Below are 20,088 nucleotides of genomic sequence, written 5' to 3'. Positions count from 1 at the left end.
CAAATTGAACAATGTTAGAGTAGTTTTGGTGTAGTGTAGCGAGCTATAGCCATTGTGTGTGGTATAAGGTTAGCATTAGCTCAGGTCAGCTGGTAACGCTACGTTACTGTTACCTCACACCAACCCTATCAAAAGGTTAACGTTATCTCACACAAACACTGACCAACTAAATTAGGATTTAATTTATGATTTAATTTAATTTAATTTAAATTAATTTAGGTAATCGTTTTGAAAAAAAACTGTACATGATACTCGATTTTAAATAGACAACCCGTGCACATATGGAAAAAAGGAATGGATAAAGACAAACAAGTAACATTGCTAAGCAAACTAATGTAAGCTAATGTAATGTAATAAGATGTGGTCCTACAGTGCCCACCTCCAATATGAGTAAAAACATTACTCATATCGGTGAGGGATGGAGGGGCAGGGGAAGACTGCCTAGGGGACTGAATGTGCTGGGTCAGGCCCTAGCTTCGCCCCTGTAAGGTCTTAAAGCTTTACTACAGCCAGTATGTTTAGCAGCTCCGGATGACATCCTAAACACGCATTTCAGAGTATAAACACAGCGGCGGTGTCGAGCATCCACAGGGCCACTCTGAGTCGTGATCTCAGTCGGTGCGTGAGCTGCGTGTGTGTCATCTCTGACGTTCCCGGCCCGCCTACATCGCCCACTGTCTCCCTCAGTGACAGACAGACTCTCCAGCAGCAGCCCCACAGCGGAGGAGCCGGTCTGTCAGCGCTTACGGAGCGGAGGAGCACCACATCCGCTGCTCGTAACGCGAGTACTCACTGGTATGGACACCGGAGGAGAGCACTGACCATCCCGGAACCATGCCTACTGTTCTCGGTGGCAAAGGGAAACTTTCCATTATCTCTTTTTTGCTCCGATGCGCATATTCTCAGGTGAGAGGTTGTATAGAGTATACTTAAAAAATGAATGATGAGTTATGTGATCATTTTAAATGAAGCCTAGATGGATCAGAGGCAGTAGTTTTTTGAGTGAGTCTTTAAATGTTGTTGCAACAGATTAGGGAATATTTTAAATTACAAATATGTACATAGAGAAGCTGTAGGTAATCTGTATGAAGAATTACCCATTATTCAACTGAATACCTAAATAAAATAAGGGGATAATTCCTGCAGAGGCATTGTTCCTCATAATTATTTAGTTTGCAGGTTTAATCAAATTGCTTTAAATGCATTCTCATTTGGATAAATGGAAGTACAGTAGAAAGTATATATAGTATAAGTTGAGCCTAAAACTTCAGTAAATAACAGATACTTTAAGAATGTAACAGGTGGTGAATAGTCTAGTTGGCTTGCATGCTGCTTGTTGCAGGTGTTATGTTGGGTTGTGGTTTGTTTAGCCCCATGGGGTTTCATTCATCGGGGTATTGCACCAGAGCTGTAGCCTGTGATCGTTGTGGGTATGAAAGTGTGAAACACATTGCACATGATAATATTCATACTAATGGGCCTGTTAGTGTAAACTGAGGAAGCCGGCCTTTTTTGCCTGTGCACCACCACAGGGAGAGTAAAATACTGGCTGTCCGTGTTTATGTTTTTCATCGGGTGCCTACAGCCTCATAACTGCCTTTTGGCTGTAATAATCAGACAGTTTTCACACACACACTGTTTTCCCTCCGCAGGCAGAGAGTCCAGCCACTCAGACACTGACCTTAGTGAGTCACGCATGCAAGAAGAGACAGTATCACACACTCACACACACACACATATATACACACACACGCACTGCACTACACACACATTTTCTGCTGTGCATACTTATGCTGCACAGATGGCACAGAAGACAAAGTGGGACGTAGAAGTAAGAAGCAAATCACTGAAATGAAAATAGAATATAATAGATAAAGGAGAGTAAATGTCTATAACCAAGTAGGAAGACAGTATTAGTGGTATTTGTTCAGCAAATGAGGTTCACATAGGAATACAGAAATTCACAATGATGAAAAGTTTAAAGTAATGGAGACAACTATAATGACACTATTGTGCCTAATTATAAACAGGAAACCGAGTGAAACATCTTTTGCTACAATCTACAACTGGCAGATTGTTTGATTTCACTCACACTCAAAATGAAACACTTGGTGCACAAATGAAGCACCTACACGCAGCTGGGGAAGTGCGAGAAATGCAAAGTACTGGTCCGTTACTTTAATGCTTGAGCAACACGGTAGTCAGTTTACATACCATGAATTTGAATTGTGAAAAGGAGAGAAAGATGCGGTAGGGGGAGAACGGGGTTGCCTGACATGAATGGAAACAGAAAGTTGCTTGCAACAGAATTAGCATCCATCTGATCATCTGCAGCTGTAATTTCTAAGATATGAGTCACTAACGGGCATCAAGCTCCTCTCAACTCAAACCATTACTATTCGGGTGTGCATGTGAGTGTCTCAGGAAAATACTGCATGGAGCTGTGTATATTACTGCAAAAAAGGCGGGAAGCGTGAGTGCAGTAGGTGTTTTTTTGTAGTGTGTGCGTATACGTGTGTGTACGTGTCTTTGTGATGGTGACTGAGCAAGCAGTGGCGCAAAAATGAATGAGTGTATGTAGCTACTCTATGTATGAATGCGCATCTACAGGCACATTTGCTTTTTAGTTTGCATAAAGTGTACACTGAATCTGAATTTTACTGTAATTTTGATGCTCAAACTCAAACGGGCTCGTCGGGTGTCACAAAACTCACTTTTATTACCTGAAAGTCTCAACTTCCTTTTGACTCTCTCCTCATTCATCATCACTTCTATCTTTCTGTTCGCACAGGTAACAAGAAGCCAACACAACAGCTGTGCCAAAGATATTCTGGAGGTGAGGACTTACTTTTGATTTTTGTATTACTTTGACTTTTATAGTGTTTATGGTGTTTTTTTTCTTTCATCATTATTAATAGTCAAAGTAAATTACTCCATTATCCATTATTCTTGTAGGTGTTTTCTATGTTTTAAAGCATTCGCAGTTGATTACATCTTTTTCACATAAGGCTGTAAATAACGGTTATTTTCATTGTCAGTTAATCTGTTGATTATTTTTTCTGTCTTCAAATGTCTTGTTTTGTCCGACCAATAGTCCAAAACCCAAAGATGTTCAGTTTACAATGATATAAAACAGAGAAAAGTAGCAAATCCTCCCACTGGAACAGGTGGAACCAGATCTGTCTGGAGTTTTTGCTTGACAAACGTCATAAACGATTAATCAGGTATATCAATAATCATTTTATTGACTAATCCTTTCAGCTCTCATCTCACAGATATTTTAGTCTATCCTCAGTGGCCCTGTGGTTTCTACACATCATCTTTACACATCGTCCTGTCACTTGTGTGGGACAGAGAGGGAGCGAAAGAGAAGAAAAGAGATACAGAACATGGAGTGGGATGGGAGGAAGATAGCAACACATAATGCTCCACCTGGGAGGCCTTGTTGTTGTTGGAGGAGGAAAAGAGTGGGGGCTTGCGCTGTGTCCTTGGTGACTGGGGAGGAAAGATAATGAAGTGAAAGGATGAGCAGAGAGAGGAAATACATGCCCTCCAGGGCTTACTGTAGAGGATGGGAAGAGAGGAGGAGAAGAGGAAGAGAAAACCTTTAGAGTCAGCTGTCAGTGTTCATAAAAATGTTATGAAAGCAATGAATGAAACTGGGAATGAACCTTCTCCCATAAGAGTTAAAAAAACATAGTGTGGCATTTTGGGACATATGCTTATTTGTTCTTTTGCCAACAGTTAGATGAGAAGATTGACACCACTCTCCCTTTTAGGACTAGTATCAATCTTCTCAATTAATTTGAAAAAGCATTTATCCCAAAATGTTGAACTATTCCATTCATGTTAGACCTCAACAGTTCCCTCTCTGTTACTACACATCTTGACCTGTACTCAGTCCACCACTCATCCTCAGACATCAGCACTGATAAAACATGACCTTTTCCAGAGCTTGCTCACTGTTTCAGCAGTCAAGCAACCTCATTCCCTCCCTCGCCCAGTGATTGTTACACACATACATACGCTTAGACGCACACACACACAGCAGCCCCCTGTGCTTCTACATTATGACACAGCTGAGATCACACTGAACTAGTATATGAACGGTACAATATCAGGCCATTTTGTCAGCATCCACAGGGCCTGGTTTGTCTGTGTGACTGCAGGCAATCTAATCAGCAGAGATTATAATCAGAGCAGGAGCAAAGACAGTGTACTGTGGATCCAGGGCTCTCTCCATGTGGCAGGTTTCCTCTTGAGTGCCGTGCAGAGAAAACAAATAAGAAATGAGGCATATTTTCATAATAGTCCAGGTGTATAATCATCTGTAATCATCACAGACTCTTCCATCTTCGCTCAGAGCGAGCAGTGACAAGTGCACATACGCACAGAAAGACGCAGTCACTGTCACTCAGCTGTGAGCAGTAATCAACTGCATGTTTTTGAAATATGGAATAATTACCTGTTGGTAATTAGTATATGAAGTCATTTATCATGTTTTAGATAAATACTGCACTAAGAGCATGAAAACCTCTGCCAAGCCTGCCGAATCCGCTAAATTTGTTATTTTAATAGAAAGTCATGCTCATTGGAAGATGACAGATGTGATTTTTGAACAATACCTAAATCCTTTCCTATCCCTAACCCTAGAAAAGAGAGTTAGACTCATGAGTAGAGAGTTATGGCCATAAAAATGATCATTTTGCTGTGGCATGACCTATAGGTGAAATGGTATCAACTTTACAGGATTGTTAAACTCCCCCTCCACTCAAAAATGTGTTTTGTTTTACTGTTACTTCACTTGGATGTTTGAGCTTCACTGTGCAGAGTTTGACATGAGAAGGCTGTTCTCACATTAATCTGCAGAAAGTGGGAAGTTTCTCTGTGCTCACCTTTAAGACAAATACCTGCAAACATGATTTGTGACATCACAACTAGCCTGAAAGCCAATTGTAGTCCAGTATGCAACCTACACAAGTGTGATGTGGAAACTTGAAGCCTCCAGTGCACAAACTCTGAGAGTCTTGTGTCCAGCAGTTAAACTTTTGAAATTAAACATATTTGCATATTCATAGATTCTGGATTTTTTTAATGGGGGAGAAGGATAAGATGTAATTTTAAAGATTTCAACAAGGTAACCATATCAGACACATAGCCTATTATTTTTCAAAGCAGAGTATTTCTATACTTTGTAAAACATGTCTGGAGGGGATCTTTAAGTGTTGGTTTATGTGCATGTCAACTAAATTGTGCTGCAGTTGCACAGTGTGTTCAAGATTTACAAAACTTTTTTTTTTTTATTGTGATTGTGGTTACAACTAATAATAATTATCATAATGTAATGTATTGATTATTTTATTGTCAATCCACAAATCTTTTAGACTGTACAATGTCAAAAATAATCACAATGCACATCACAAATTACACAAGCATGAAGCGATGTCCTAAAATTGCTTATTTTGTCTGAGCAATGGTCACACCATTAACTGTGGTGTATGCTCCTTTAAGCATTTAATTGTTCAAACTATTCAAATCTGCAATGTGATTTGTAATTTCCACCCCTATTATGTGCTGCATAATTGGCTTTTGTACCCAACAACGGTACTATGATTTTAACCGTTCCACTGGGGACTGATGATTACTTGTTGTGTTCTGAGCTACTTGCCGTCTTCCACGTTCATCTCCCCAGGGCTGCCTTACAAGCAACAAATGTTTTGATGAGGTGTCTTGTGTTCTGGTTCACTGACTGCACACCTTTGAGATTGCCACCTTTGAAAAGCTCAGCAGCTCTACAGTATAGTGATACTCAGATTTAACCTCCTGGAATGCAAAATCATGCCAACTCATTCTGTGTAATTTGTTGCATTCACCTGTTTATATAGCAATACAGTAGCTGCTCTGCAGGGCTAGAGTCTTTAAATTGTTATTCACCGAGTAACCATAACCACATACAAATACACAAAAAAAGAGTTTTGATACATTGAAAAATTAGATTTAGCATATACTTGAAATACCTGGAAAGGTTCTACACAAAATGGTGTCACAGAAATCTTGACATCACTGCAAAGTACACACTCACACACCAAGCATGTAACATACTAGACTAATCCATATTCACACCAAGCAAATACAGTCTCCTTGGTGGGCAGGAACAGTGCTGATAACAAGACTCAGCTGTCATGTGAGGCTCTCTGCGCTCCGCTGTATGTGTGGAAACGGGAGAGATACGTTACTTCTAAATGAAAGAGTGAAATATGTTCTAATGACAGATTTAGGATACCTGTGGTGTCTGTATGTGAAGACCATCAATCACAGTGACCTCTCACGATTCACCTCTGACCCCGCCTTCTGTTATACAGGACATGACTCAGTCCTGGCCGTCCCAGCAAGCCTTAGGGGGTGACCAGACCCAACGAATCCTCTACAACCTTAAGGTATGTGTGTGTGTGTGCATTTGCTCTTTATCTTTGATGATTATTCATTATGTAGATTTTTAATCCATATTTTTTGGTCTCCCTCTTTCCCAAGGATGGAAAACAGCTGACTACACAACAAAGGCAAAGTACGTGTTCACTGACTAATATGTTTACATGTGATATGTGCAATCATTTATAAGTGGTTCTCTATTAATATGTTATTTTTGTTTGTTTTTTAATGTTTCCTCTCTTTCTCTCTCCATTAGGTCGGGGGGATGTTCCACTACGAATGACCCGTCACCCTCACGTGGCGCCTCACAAATCGTAAGTGGACATGAGGAAACATGATCCACCGAAGATCATTAAACCTGAGCTATGGCTGTGGCACGCACACAGACAATAAAATCAAACACAAAACTTCTAAGCAACTTCTGTAATATTGACAAATCATGAACATCCTCTTCTGTGCAACCACAAGGAAAGGCTTTAATGACGAGTTAAAGGAGGCAGGAATATACGGTCAGTCAGCAGAGCTAACAGTTTGAGTGTTTCAGGCTACATAACATAGGAGAGGTCAAAGGTCAGTTGACATTCTTGAAAGCTGTCAGTGGAGACCGATGAGCTCCTGTTTGTTAACTGTTTACATCCTCTTTTTAATGTGAAACATATGGTAAGTGGCGTAAGCCCAAATGTGTGTCTCACATTATCACACAGCTTCTGTTATGTAACACAGCAGTTTGTGCAAAATATTTGGATGAAGTTTATTTTTCCACAAATATTGAGTACTTTTTGCAACCTATTTAAAAGAAAAAACAATAGAGCAATCAATGCAGTACAGTCCATTGAGAATCTTATTCCAAACAAGACATGAGAGTTTGATTAAAATGGCACTGTTTATTTCAGAATTGTTGATTTTGGGTTATTATTACCTTGTGGGTCATTTTAATAGCTTAGATGCAAAATTAGTTACGGCTTTGAGAATTCAGTCATCTTTGTTTTTAAAATATAACTGGTTAGCAAGTTTTATCGGAGGTCCAGATGAACCGTGTCCTACAATATAATACAATACAATAAATAATATATTTGTGGATTAGGTGTGTAAATATAACTTTTGGTATAATGTGTAGAAGATTATATAAAAATAATCATACTGTAGAAGAGACTGGCAACGTTTTGTGAAATGAAAAGCCTAATTACACTATCATCACACATTATTTGTTATTTTAGTGTGGTGGTTGATAATGATAAAAAGGACACTGTCAAGACAAACTAAGTCCTATTGATTAAATGTACAACAGGATGTCATTTTCTGGCTATTTGTTTGTTCCCAGCATGCTTGCTGATGACCTGCAGCTGAGCAGTGATGAGGATGACACCCAAAGGGTAGGTGACCTCTACGCATCTTTCATCGCTTTATTAGTAGTTCTGGCCTCAGCTGAATACATCTTAGTGACAGACAGTGGGAGAGAGCATGAGAGAAAGAGAAAGTGTAAGGCAAATCAAAACAGAGACTATGACTGTAGTGTTTGGCAACTCATGCTGATAAATGCCTGTTTTTCTGGTAGTGTTAAGTGAAGTGCACACACACACACACACACACACACACACACACACACACACACACACACACACACACACACACACACGTGCAGGTTGGCACAATTGGCAATCAGTTAAGAATTGTTTCCTTTTTTGCTACTAATTATAATAAGATGTCAAGCAGCAGAGGTAACACATCCACTATAAGAAGTTGTTCACTGAGCTGCTGCTGTGGATGATAAGTTTCTGTATTTTTTGTTTTGTGCCCCCGAAGGCAACTGATGAGTCAGCAACCTGGGATGGACACAGGTAATTAAATACATATATCTTGTGTGCATATTGTGGATATGAGCTTGGAATGTTTTTGCATGTGTTAGTTTGGCTGTACACTAATGTTTATCTGTGTGTGCTGTGAATAACTACAGTTTGTCTGACTATGTGTGTATGTGTGTGTGTGTTCCACTTGGCTGTGTACATATGCTGACCCCTCTTTGGTGTTTGTGTGTATGCTGACTGACAGCCTGTCAGCGCAGCGAGCGCACACACATGGCAGGCGGGTGAGACATTCCAGCTCGGACTCTTCAGGCTCAGACTCCACTGCTGGGTCGGTCAGCAGTAGCCTTCATTCCCGGAGCTCCAGCCCAGAAGCTCACCCAGATCCTACGTCGCCTGCCAACACGCAGCCCCCGTGTGACAACAAGGAGGTACCAATGCTGAGCCACAGCCTCTTCTTCTGCTTTCTGTCTGCCCTGTCCATGTCTGGCTTGTCTGTCTCTCCCTCTGGTTGTATGCCTGCCGGGCGAATCCTCCACAGGGAGTGGTGGCCTCGAGGCAGTTGACGGCAGGTGTGGGGAGGGACAGAAGAATAAGGAATGCATGTGAGTTGGAGAGGAGGATGGGTGGGGGGATGAGGGCAAGAGGTAGCTTTGGGAATTAGTGCCTGGGTGTCATGTCAACCGGCCGAGTCTTAAAGAGGAAAGCCCTCAGGAGGTGGAAGTCATCAAGACTAGAGTCCATGTTGACATCTACAATTAGACTTACCTTCTCTTTAATTACAAGAGTGCAGATGAGAATATGGACTACTTATATTTCATTATCTCAGATAAATATTGAATGTGTGACTTAGCACTGAGGTGTAGAGCATGGTAGGTATGATGGGCACTTGGAGGAGTGGGGCATTGTGGGGGTTGGTTTGAGACTTGTGCTATGTGGGGAATGAAGGGGAAACCTGCTCCTCTTTTATGAATGGAAGGGCCTGTAGACTGTATTACTAAACATGCACTATATTGGGCCCCTATAGAGAAGGAGGGAGTGGAGTGTGTATTTGGGGGTGGGGGTGGGTGTGGGGGGTGGTAGTTGGTGTACACCATGTGTTTTTCATTTACATGGAGTGTTTGAGTGTCTCCCAAGAAAGAGACGGGGGTTGGATTTGTGGAAGCAGCAAATCCAGAGTTCCAGGTAGGAAGAAGGAGGGAGAGAGAGAGGGAGGGACAGAAAAGAAGGAGGGAGGGCAGCCGAGACGGTACAAGAGATGCAGTGTCTTCTCTGGAAAGAGGGCGAGGGATGTGGGGCGGGGGGTTCACTGTTTGACTTGAGGAGTGGAGGTTTAATTTAGCTCTGGTCAGCTAAGAGCGAAAACTAGAAGGTGAGACAGAGAAAGAGGGAGTAGGAAGGAAGTTCGCTCTCCAGCCGTGAGTATCCTCTTCGTTGTTTCAATCTGAGTAAAACCTCCTTCTCTCTCTCTCTCGTGTTCTCCTGATTCTTATGGTTACAGGGCCAGTTGTTAAGCAAACATTAAGTGAGTCATTTGGCGTAATTGGATGGGGGTTGAGCTACTGTAAGCACAGATGTGGACTATAGCAACAGGAGTCAGACCATATAGTAAGTAGGCTGTTGGAATGTTGGAATTTTATAGAACTAACATTTTTTAGACATGAGTCATAATCCAGGTTTGCCATTTGGAGTTTGAATAGTTTTTAGAGCAGCTAAGTCAGTGAGGTGTCCGTAATGTGCAGTGAATGTAGTGCATTTAAAGTGGTTGTATTGGAATGTGCAAATGTTGTGGTATGTGCACAATTGTTTGAGATATGTGTCATTCCTCACATATTTAAATATAACACTGTACTATGTGCTTAGCTCTATTTCTCAGCTAGTGCTGTTTATGAATGAATGTGTAAGTGTAAAGCTCTCACAATTTTCTGATATTCATTTTAAATTAATCCAGTGTAATAGATTAATACCTGTCATGTGTCTCTGTGCTTCCCTCAGACCAATCACCCCTCTGCTGCCCAGTGGCAGTTGGATAAGTGGCTGCAGAAGTCCCGGAAAAAATCTGCCATCAGTGAGTGTTATCCCACCCAGAGCATTCCAGGACGCCTGCCCTCTCCACAAACCCAGCGAGCCCCGTCTCCAGCTAGGTGCTGGGACAACAATCAAGAATACAGCCCTAGCCAAAGCCCCATTCCCAGCCCACAGTTTAATTACAGCCACAACAACAGCCCCTTACCGAGCCCAGGGTACAGCTTTTGCCCCAGCCCCAGCCCATTCCCCAGCACCTGTCCAAGTCCCAGCCCTAGCCCAAGGCCCAGTCTGATCCTCAGTCCAATTCCAAGTGTTTGCCCCAGTCCATGTGGGAGCCCGAGAGCTAGCCGTAGCCCTAGCCCCATACCTGTGGCCAGAGACCCTCCAAGAAGCCCAAGTCCCATCTTACCTCCCTCCAGGGTTCATCACTACCCCGAGGTTCAACGTCATCATCAGCTGAGCCAAACACAACCTAGTCTAACAAGTACTCCCCACAGGAAGAAAATTAGGTCATGGTTTGCCCAGTTGCCTAACACCGACGCCAAGAGCAAGCCCACGAATAGTACCCATCCTCAGCCACCTCATCCTCACAGGCCCAAGTCTAGACCCACACAGGAACAAGACAAAAGCCAAAACAAATCCAAGGCCTCTGCAGTTTTGAACTCTAATGATAATCACAGCCACAAATCTAGACCCAAGCCTAATATTCATCCAAGCTCTAAACAACTTGCTGAGGCTCCCAAAGCCAAACACGCATCACATTTTGAACAAAATTTCAATTCGAGCAACTCCAAACAAAAGTCCCGGCCTTTAGTTCAACCTAGGTCACAACATAGCCCCACAAGAGCAAAGCATTTAACTCCCACTAGTCGTGAAACCAACGCTGGTCACAGTTCTAATCCCCAATCTACCTCTAAAGCTGCCAGTAATTCTATTACTGGGTCGAACTCTAGAGCCAGTCCTAGCCTAAAACCTAGGGCTACAGCCCCAACTCCTGTGCATGTTAATCATAGCAAAACATCACAGAAGAAACCTCAGTCCAAGGAACGGGAGGCGGACCATAGAGAAGCTCATCTCACCCAAGCAGAGGGGAGAAAACACGAGAGAAAAGAGGACAGACATAGGGAAACCCAACAAGGGAAACAGGAGAGAAAGGAAGACAGGAGGCTGGCGGAGGAGCAGCTACTGAGACGTCCCTGGATCCAGAGTTCAACAGAAGAGGACGAGGAAGAGGAGGAGGAGGAGGGAGAAAAAGAGAGGCAGAGGAGGAGAGAGGAGACAGAAAGAGGGGAAAACAGGAGGAGTAGGGACCAGCAACATAGACGCGAATGGCAAACAGTCCAGGCCAAACAGAGACTGCCTACCAGCGTCGAGCGACACCGCCTTCAAGACAACTCACAACACCCAGGCAGGACAAAAAAGGGAGGGAGAAGTGAAGAGAAAGAGTCACACCCAGACCCTTCACCTCCACCTTCACGTACCTCTACTCCTCATACACCATCCTCCTCATCCTCTGCCTCTTCCTCTTCAGATTCAGAATCTGAATATCCAGCCCAAATCACCAAAGTTCCTGCAGACTCTACCTCCCACAAGAGACTCACCAAGAGAGGCCAACGAGGCCCAGGCAGACCTGACGCCAACAAACCGAAGGCAGTGCACCCTAAGGGACCCACTTCAGGAAATCCAAGTGAGGGACAGCAAAGTGAGGGGAGGCCAAAACTTTACACCCTGGTCCCATTTGGGCGAGGTGAAAAGTCCACAGCATCCTCCCAGCGTGGGCTTAGAAATCTGGTGGTGCAGATAGACCTCTGTCTCCTTAAAAGGGTCCCAGACAGCACTACCAATTCCCCTGTTAAAAAACCCTCTTCTTCGTCCAGCAAGGACAAGCAAAGAGAGGCTATGAAACACCTGTTCACGCCGGACACTGTGACGAAGGATGGCAAAAGGAAACGCAAGGTAGACAAAATGAATATTTACTTTTCTTCTCTTTTAAATGTGATGTGTTGTTTGTACAAACCATGCATTTATGTGTGTTTGTGTGTGTGTGTTTGTGTGTGTATGTATAAGCAGCCGGAGAATGGTGTGTCACACAGAGAAAGCAAGAGGAGTATTCCTTGTACAAATGACCTCTCAGGCCACACAGAGTCTTCATTTCATGCAACTGAGAACAACTTTTCAACTGTGACCACACACAATGGGTAAGAAAACACCATACACACCGTTCGTTTTCTTCACAGACACACAATCACACACACAAGCACAAATATGTGTATTTCTGTTTGAATGTTTATGTCTGTTTGTGCTTCCAGGTACTTGGAGGAGTACTTGGACAGCAAAAGGCCACTGTCACCCCTGTCTCCACTGTCCGTCAGCCCCGAGTCCACCAAGCCGCCTTCCAAAACAAAGAATACTGATGTGCATCATGTCAACACTCACAAGAACAAAGACAAGAACAGAGATTCTTCTGTAAAGGTAATACCAAAAGATATGCGTTTAAACCATCCCAACCCCTTTACTTGCTGCCTTTTGGTTTATTTCTGCTCTTTTTGACCTGTACACTCAGCCTAAGATGGAAGTGGAATGTGTGAAGGTGTCAGGACAGCCCCAGCCACCGTCTGAGTCCTGGGGCCCTGCGGGACACAGGGGGACAATGCCAAACCATGAAACGTGAGTAATCATGCATAGTGCATCAGACAGTGCATCACTGCACAGCCCACACTGTTTGTTGTTGGATAGATAAACAGACATATGGGTATTATGACATGCTGATGACATCAAACACTGACTGTGCTGCTCTTTCTTCTTCTGTGTTTCTGTTCGTCCTTTTAGCCACCACCATGCTGAGTACTACTTACATGAAGCCAAACGGATGAAGCACCGTGCAGATGCAATGGTGAGTCTGTGATCTTTGAGTGACAAAAAATGTCATTAGTGACAGAAAATTGAGATTTGGCGGAAACACAATTGTTTGCTTACATGAGACTTTGATATCAGTTTAATCTCATTCATAAGCAAGCAAACAAAACTGTATTCATATACAGCATTTGACTCCGGAGGTTACTCTGTGATTCAGTCACATGTTCCCAACTCAAAATAAAGCGGGTTGTATCTATAAAAAGTATTTTCTTGACAGTAAAGATGTCTGTTGCCTGCTCGGAATTATAAAAAATTAGCCTGGGGTGAAACCAGCATAATATTTCCACAGACTGTGCTGTCTACAGCCCTGGCCTGCCATAGGCTAGGGCAGTGGACTTAACATACACTGAGAGGAGAACAAGAGGAGAGTGGTGCAACAAAGTTGTTAGAAGGCACCTTTGACAGACTTAGGTTAGCTGTTTCCTGTGTCCAGTTTTTGTTTTAAAGGATATGGCTGCTGATTTTCTATATTTGTCTTATTGTCAGCAAATCTCATGTGCAGAGCCAAACCAACAATGAATTGATCTACTGATTATTGTATTGTGTGTGTATCCAAAGCCTGATTTATCGTATTCCTCTGTGTCATAGGCCTCCGTTGTCCAAAAACTATTAAAAATACCTCAGTGGGCAGCACTGTTGCACTGGCTGACATGTTCCACAAAGAGTTTGGACACGTGATTTTCTTTAGAAATGGCTCCAAGGAGGAATAAGAGCATTCACGTTTTCAGTCTCTGGAGTGTAGTTCTGGCAGACACCACTGTGCATACAGGAACACGGTTCTGTTTACAGAGCTTCACTAGCTTGTTGTGCAACATATCACAACCTCTTCACTTTGTACAACATTTTAAATTTCTCAAAGAACTTTAGTAAAACTTTATCAGGCTTTGGATCCTGGACAAACTTTACTGAAGATACTTAGTTGAAATAAACTTCCACTTGTTAAAGACATTAAACAAGCATATTTCCAAAATTGAGTATTTATTTAATCTTTACTATTTTTCCATTATTGTCTCCCATCTTTGCCTATGTTGGATGTCTTTTCTCCAGGTGGACAAGCTGGGGAAGGCTGTGAATTACGTAGACGCTGCTCTCTCTTTCATGGAATGCGGGAAAGCAATGGAGGAAGGGCCACTTGAGGCAAAGTCTCCCTATACCATGTACTCAGAGACAGTGGAGCTTATAAGGTGAATTACACATTCAAAGCACAAGGAAAACACACCCATACACCCACACATGTACATCTACATGAACTGCAGCTCCATTGTTAATAGTCCTGTGTCTTAAGGTACGCAATGAGGCTAAAGAGCCACTCCGGCCCTGGGGCCAGACAGGAAGACAAACAGCTGGCGGTTCTGTGGTGCGTATGTCATCTCCTTTGTTTATGCCACATCTATCATCACGCTGAAGGACCTGCATTTTGAGGATGATTTGTGGTACGTCTGAGTCTCTTTTACTTGGGTTTGTGTGTGTCCACAGTTTCCGATGCCTTGCCCTCCTTTACTGGCAGATGTTTCGTTTAAAGAAGGACCATGCACTGAAATACTCCAAAGTTCTGCTGGACTACTTTAAGGTATATCAAGAAACAACAAGCCTGATTTTGCATGTACATAGAGACATGGTTACAAAAATCTGATAAGACTTTTTTTTCAATTTCTGGAAAGTGTTTGGTTGAATGTAAACATCTGGATTTGGATGACTTTTAGCTTTGCTTTTGGTATCATTACAGAGTTCTCCCAAAGTGCCTACAACACCACCCGGTTGGAATGACACTGGGAAGTAGGTGGATAATAACTTTGTATTATAGGCTTTTTGTTTAATTACTTGCATTCATTCCAGCCACTGAAACTGAATTGATTGCCATTGCTTTGTTGTACTTGTTTCCATTCCCAGGGACATCGGAGGACCCCCTTCTTCACTTTCACCCAATGCCAAACACCTCAGACGGGGTTCACATGGGGGCAACACCTCCCCCTCTCTCATAAGCATTCCCCAACGTATCCACCAGATGGCAGCAAATCACCTGAACATTACTAACAGTGTCCTGTACAGTTATGAGTACTGGGAGGTGGCAGACAACCTATCAAAGGAGAGTAAAGGTAAGGAAGTGTGAGGGTTCTCAGAGCCACAATTAAATGACATGTATCAAATGTATATCTGTTTGAATACTGCTGGCAAACAAGTTTTAAGTGCACTGTCTTTCTTTCTCAATAGAGTTCTTCAACTACTTGAATACTTTGTCTGGGCCACTGACGCTTCACAGTAGCATTGCTCATGCAGTCCAGTACACCAGACAGGCTCTCCAGTGGATACGCATTAGTGCCAAACTTAACTAAACATCAACTAGATCTCAAGGCCTCACTTAGAAGAGACGAAGCCCTGGATCATCTCTACGCAGCTGACAGGATAGCACTGATACCTACTGTGCTGCGTGAAATGCAGATGGATGAAATCCTTTGGAGTCTGACATCTGTCATCCTTATAGGATGGTGGGGTTCTCGGCTTCCAGGTCTTACTGTGTGCAAAGCCTTCTAAACCACGACCCTGCCTGTATGGTCATATTATCAGAGAAAATGAAGCAATCTTTGGACTTCTCATAGATGAACAACATGCACCTTCTTCCTCATCCACCATTGGATTAAACTGGAGAGTTGTGTGCACTGTGGATTTGAAGTTATCATTTGCCAAATGTCCCATTGTGACAGAAATATGACTCACACAAGCCTTTTTCATACTTTGGAAACAATCATGATCCAGCGTGCTGTTTCACTGGGGCCAAAACAGGAGACGATGCTGAAAGACTGACCAATCATGTACCACTTTCTCCGAAGTTGAAAGCTTGTCTGCATCTTTTTCTAAGGAAGTTTTTAATGACTTAATTTTTAGATCTCTAATATTTTTACTTTTATGTGTTTTTACTGTGCAATATTTGATGGATTATCTGTTTTTAGAAAAAAAGAGAAAAATACAAGAGAATTAATTGTGTGGGTCTAGTTGCCAACATTCCAGGTCCCATTTTGTGTTTTTGTCCTTGCTTTGAGTGTGGGATTGTGTGATTGAAGTTGAAAGAAGTTAAAGAGGTCAGAAATCCTCTTGAAGATCCCTTGAAGAGTTTTATTGTTTGCTTTTTCATTTCCAGCTTGTATTATAGTGCATTTCATACCAGGCAGCATAGACTAAGAGAAGACACATCCTGAGATGAAGACGTAGTTCTACAGAGCATGATGAGTGGCACAGGAAACGTAGCATCGCTATCAAGGTGTTAACCTTATATGTCCAATTTTGGTCATTTTTATTTTTTATAATTTTAACCTCAACAACAACTGAAGGATTACAAGTCCTCTGTGGATGTTGAAATGAAATGTTTAAAACTCTCTCAAAACCACCTGGATGCCAGCTATCAGACTAACAAAGGTGTTTTACCTCATGAAAGGATGACATTTTACAAATATAGGTGTACACTGACTACTGTCACGTTTGTATAATATTCATTTGTGAACAAGATGGACAAGGAGACCCCAAATAAGAAGTGATCCCATGTCCTCCAGTGCCTGCAGTGAACCTGGTCTTCACCACTTGTACTATGCAAAACTTTTTCTCCTGAGGCTGGAAGCAATGACATATCTAAATAGCTATTGTTTAGAAGTTTGGCTAATTTAAACCACCTTCACATTGCAATATACACTTATTCAAATAAGAGTATAACATATTGTAACATGCCTCTTTATACCTACAATACTGCAGGACACAATGAAATCACTGTGCGGGGAAAAAAATAAGTAGTAGAGGAGACCACTTTCCCATTCAGACTTTTACTTTTACCATTGTATATACACACACATATACACGCACACACATACAGTACATATATAACTAGTGTCCAACTTTAATACTCACCCATCAATTCTGGTGAAAAGCCACCAAGCATCAGTCTTTTTATTTCTTTTTTATTTCATTATTTTGATCATAATGTTGTTGACAAGGCACTTTTTTAATCAACCATGTGTTACATTCATTACATTCATTTCCTGGAGACTTACCCTAAACTTCTCAATCTAAAATGTAATGATTTACGTTATGGGGACTTGTTCTTTGTCCCCAAAAAGGGAGTCACATTGTGGGGACTCTGTGTACAGATTTATGTCCCCACAACATGAGTAATACCTGGTACACACATACTTTCAGACTCTCCATCACTGCCACCACTTCCAGCTGCACCTACACAGAAGTCACGCATGAAACCTCAGCATCCGATGTCTGGTTACCATAGCAACAGAGAACAACCAATAAGGGGACTCTTCAGGACACGACAAGCCTTAGGTAGCATCCTGCTTTCTTTTTTTGATTCTGTGGAAACTAATCCAGAGCCTGAGTAGATATTTGTATCTTTCCTCTAGACTGTGACCTACTTTATGCCATATAGGAAGGTGTAAACAAAAGCCAATATATTTGAAAGGGGGCGGTCAAGTATATCAATCAACCTTTTCATGCCCTCAGAAAGCAGATAGGTCACATGTCAAATTACAAATCAGTCGCTGACAAGCTGTTAGAGACAACGTGGAGACTTTGTGACTGGGGTTGCATCATGTTTCTGGTCTTTTCTGATGTTGGCTCATTATTCATCTGATCTTATTTCACGTACCATAATAATTTAATCAATTCTCTGAACTGAAATGTGCATAATTTTTCCCCCTTATAGACTACTTACAGATTATTATTGCATGTCTTAGGGGACCACCATGTGCACAGCCTGCCGTCGTCACGCTGCTGGCTCCCCTGCACGATCCTCTGCGTCGCGGCCGTAGTGCATCGTGTGCCGGGCCGTATGAGGACAACCGCGCTCTAAACCAGACAGCACACACACACACACACACACACACACACACACACACACACACACACCAGAAGAAAACCCCAGACAGCTTCATCGACTGTCTACTGTAGGGAAGCAGGCAGTGTGAAGACATCCCGATTTGAACCACAGAGACTGTTGTTTTAAAGGTGAATCTGCTTTGTCAGAGTGTGTGATAATAACCAGCAGGTACGAGGTAATATCAAACAGTTCACCTGTTCGTGTCCATGCTATTGGGTATATTGGTGTGAAAGTCTCACAGTGAACCTTCAGGAGCTATCTCAGGTGACATACTTCGGTTCCCCGCATAGTGGCAGCACTACAGCACAACTTCAAGCTAAAAACATGAAGCCGGGGATGAGCTGGGTCAAGCTGGATAAAAACTAGAGGGAAAACGGAAGTTGAGCGGTTTTTTGAAATAAGTACAAAAATAAACAAACTTGAGTCCTGTTTAAAATTTTAATTGTAATCATTAATTATTAGTTTGCATGCTGAAACGTGGCTGGTGTAGGTGGGGAGGGTTAGCGGCATGTGGCTAGTTAGCAGTAGCCCCGGGATGCTAATTTTTTTTCCTAGGACGACGAAGTCATGACCCGCCCTACTCTGCCTCTGATTGGCTAGTACTCGTTGTCTTCTGGTTCGGTTTAAGCATGAGAAGTGAGATTGGTTAGAGTTTGGGTAAGAATATCAAGGTAAGCCAATCAGAGGCGAAGTAGGGTGGGTCATGACTTCGCCATCCTAGGGGGACAAAAAAGATATTGCCCCCAGGATAGCTGATTAGCTCAGAGAGTCTACAGACAACACCGCCACTTTATTCTACAGTATTTAACATCGACCATTCAATGCCAGGTCTCCACGGCACTGTATTCACTAATCATACATAAGCAGTGTAACATAGACAGCATAACCTGCACCAACTCGATACTGATGAGAAGTATCTCTTGTTGACGTCGGTCAGAGTAGCACAACAGCTGTGCGTGCAGCTTCTTTTTCTCTGGTTCATCACAACAAAACAAAGAGAGGCACCATCTTGCGGCGCTATTTGGCATTGCAGTAATACTAAATTTACTAGATTTACAATGACACGAAACAGACACTAAAATTGTTGTTGTTTTTCATAACTATGTATACAAGACTATGTATACAATCCTGAAAAAGCCTCCTACTGAGTATTATATCACTAAAATTAATTGGGAAAAATGTTTATTTTGTTTAGACATGTCTTATTGTGAAGAATTGTTAATTTGCCGAGAATAATTTAAAGATTCAGATTCAGAGAGAAGTAGCCTAGAAAAAAATGTCAACATCATTTATTAAAACTAAATTTCTCTGACAAATCTTTCCAGAATTTCTCAGTTTGCAGCTTATGAATAAGTGTTTGTCAAGCGTCTACATCACAAGAACCACATTCTGTTGTGGCAACAAGGTAGTACGGTGGCCCTGAGGTGCAAAACATGACGACATTATCAACTAATATCAGTGTTTTGTGAAATGTTGTTTTCCGAAATGTTGTTGTGTTTTGTGAAATGTTGACATGTTTTGTGAAATGTTCTTTGTGAAATGAGCCAATCTAAAAAAATCAAATTACACGTCAAATACATTTTTCCCAAAGATGCTTTTATGTCATTTTTAGCAGTTCTTATCACACTGATGTTTGTTCGAGTGCTCATTTTTCTGGTGTTTGTTTTTAATAAGTTATTTGGCGATATAAAAAGGGGGTGTGTCACGTGGGTCATCATCCCGTTGCCTGACTCTATTGCTGCAGTATCTGATTCCAAATGACATCACACAAGCAAGACGGCAGCTCCCAGAAAGGAGATATTTAGGCCTTGCAGCCAAGTTTTCCTAGTGGCCACTTGTGGTCTTGCAACGAAAAATCCCCCTGTGGCCCAAAAAGCATTTTCTCCATAGACCATCATTGTAAAAGAGACATCTGTAAAACTGTTGACAGGACACCTCGAACTGCAAACGGGGAGAAACACTATTGCGAATATTCAGTGGGCTGCATACCCTCGGAAGTAAACTCGGAAGCTAGAAACGTTGTTGGCATATACGCCAGGCGAG

At 42.2% G+C, this 20,088-nt stretch overlaps 1 protein-coding gene across 1 annotated transcript; it reads left to right on the top strand.

Moving 5' to 3' along the window:
• Positions 1–238: 238 nt before the first annotated feature.
• aff3 (AF4/FMR2 family, member 3) lies at positions 239–16,602 on the top strand. The gene is made up of 19 exons (XM_067603919.1): positions 239–906; positions 2,792–2,836; positions 6,363–6,437; positions 6,532–6,565; positions 6,686–6,743; positions 7,751–7,802; positions 8,233–8,267; positions 8,479–8,662; positions 10,227–12,215; positions 12,330–12,457; positions 12,569–12,731; positions 12,823–12,926; positions 13,089–13,152; positions 14,223–14,359; positions 14,461–14,532; positions 14,652–14,745; positions 14,902–14,951; positions 15,066–15,271; positions 15,387–16,602. Exons 1-19 carry the CDS (start codon positions 835–837, stop codon positions 15,506–15,508), a joined length of 3,684 nt encoding a protein of 1,227 aa, XP_067460020.1. The 5' UTR covers positions 239–834; the 3' UTR covers positions 15,509–16,602.
• The last annotated feature ends 3,486 nt before the right edge of the window (positions 16,603–20,088 follow it).

Source organism: Thunnus thynnus, chromosome 11 (assembly GCF_963924715.1).
Source record: "Thunnus thynnus chromosome 11, fThuThy2.1, whole genome shotgun sequence".
In the NCBI taxonomy this organism is placed as follows: Eukaryota; Metazoa; Chordata; class Actinopteri; order Scombriformes; family Scombridae; genus Thunnus; species Thunnus thynnus.
The sequence above is the reverse complement of the archived record's forward strand: the minus strand, read 5'-3'. Positions and strand labels throughout refer to the sequence as shown.

What these genes read in the sequence shown, in the direction of transcription:
- aff3 (XM_067603919.1), top strand. Translation starts at nt 835, where the DNA reads ATGCCTACTGTTCTCGGTGGCAAAGGGAAACTTTCCATTATCTCTTTT. An exon ending in TCCGATGCGCATATTCTCAG is followed by an intron (nt 907 to 2,791) that starts GTGAGAGGTTGT and finishes CTGTTCGCACAG; the next exon opens with GTAACAAGAAGCCAACACAA. An exon ending in ACAATGCCAAACCATGAAAC is followed by an intron (nt 12,927 to 13,088) that starts GTGAGTAATCAT and finishes TCGTCCTTTTAG; the next exon opens with CCACCACCATGCTGAGTACT.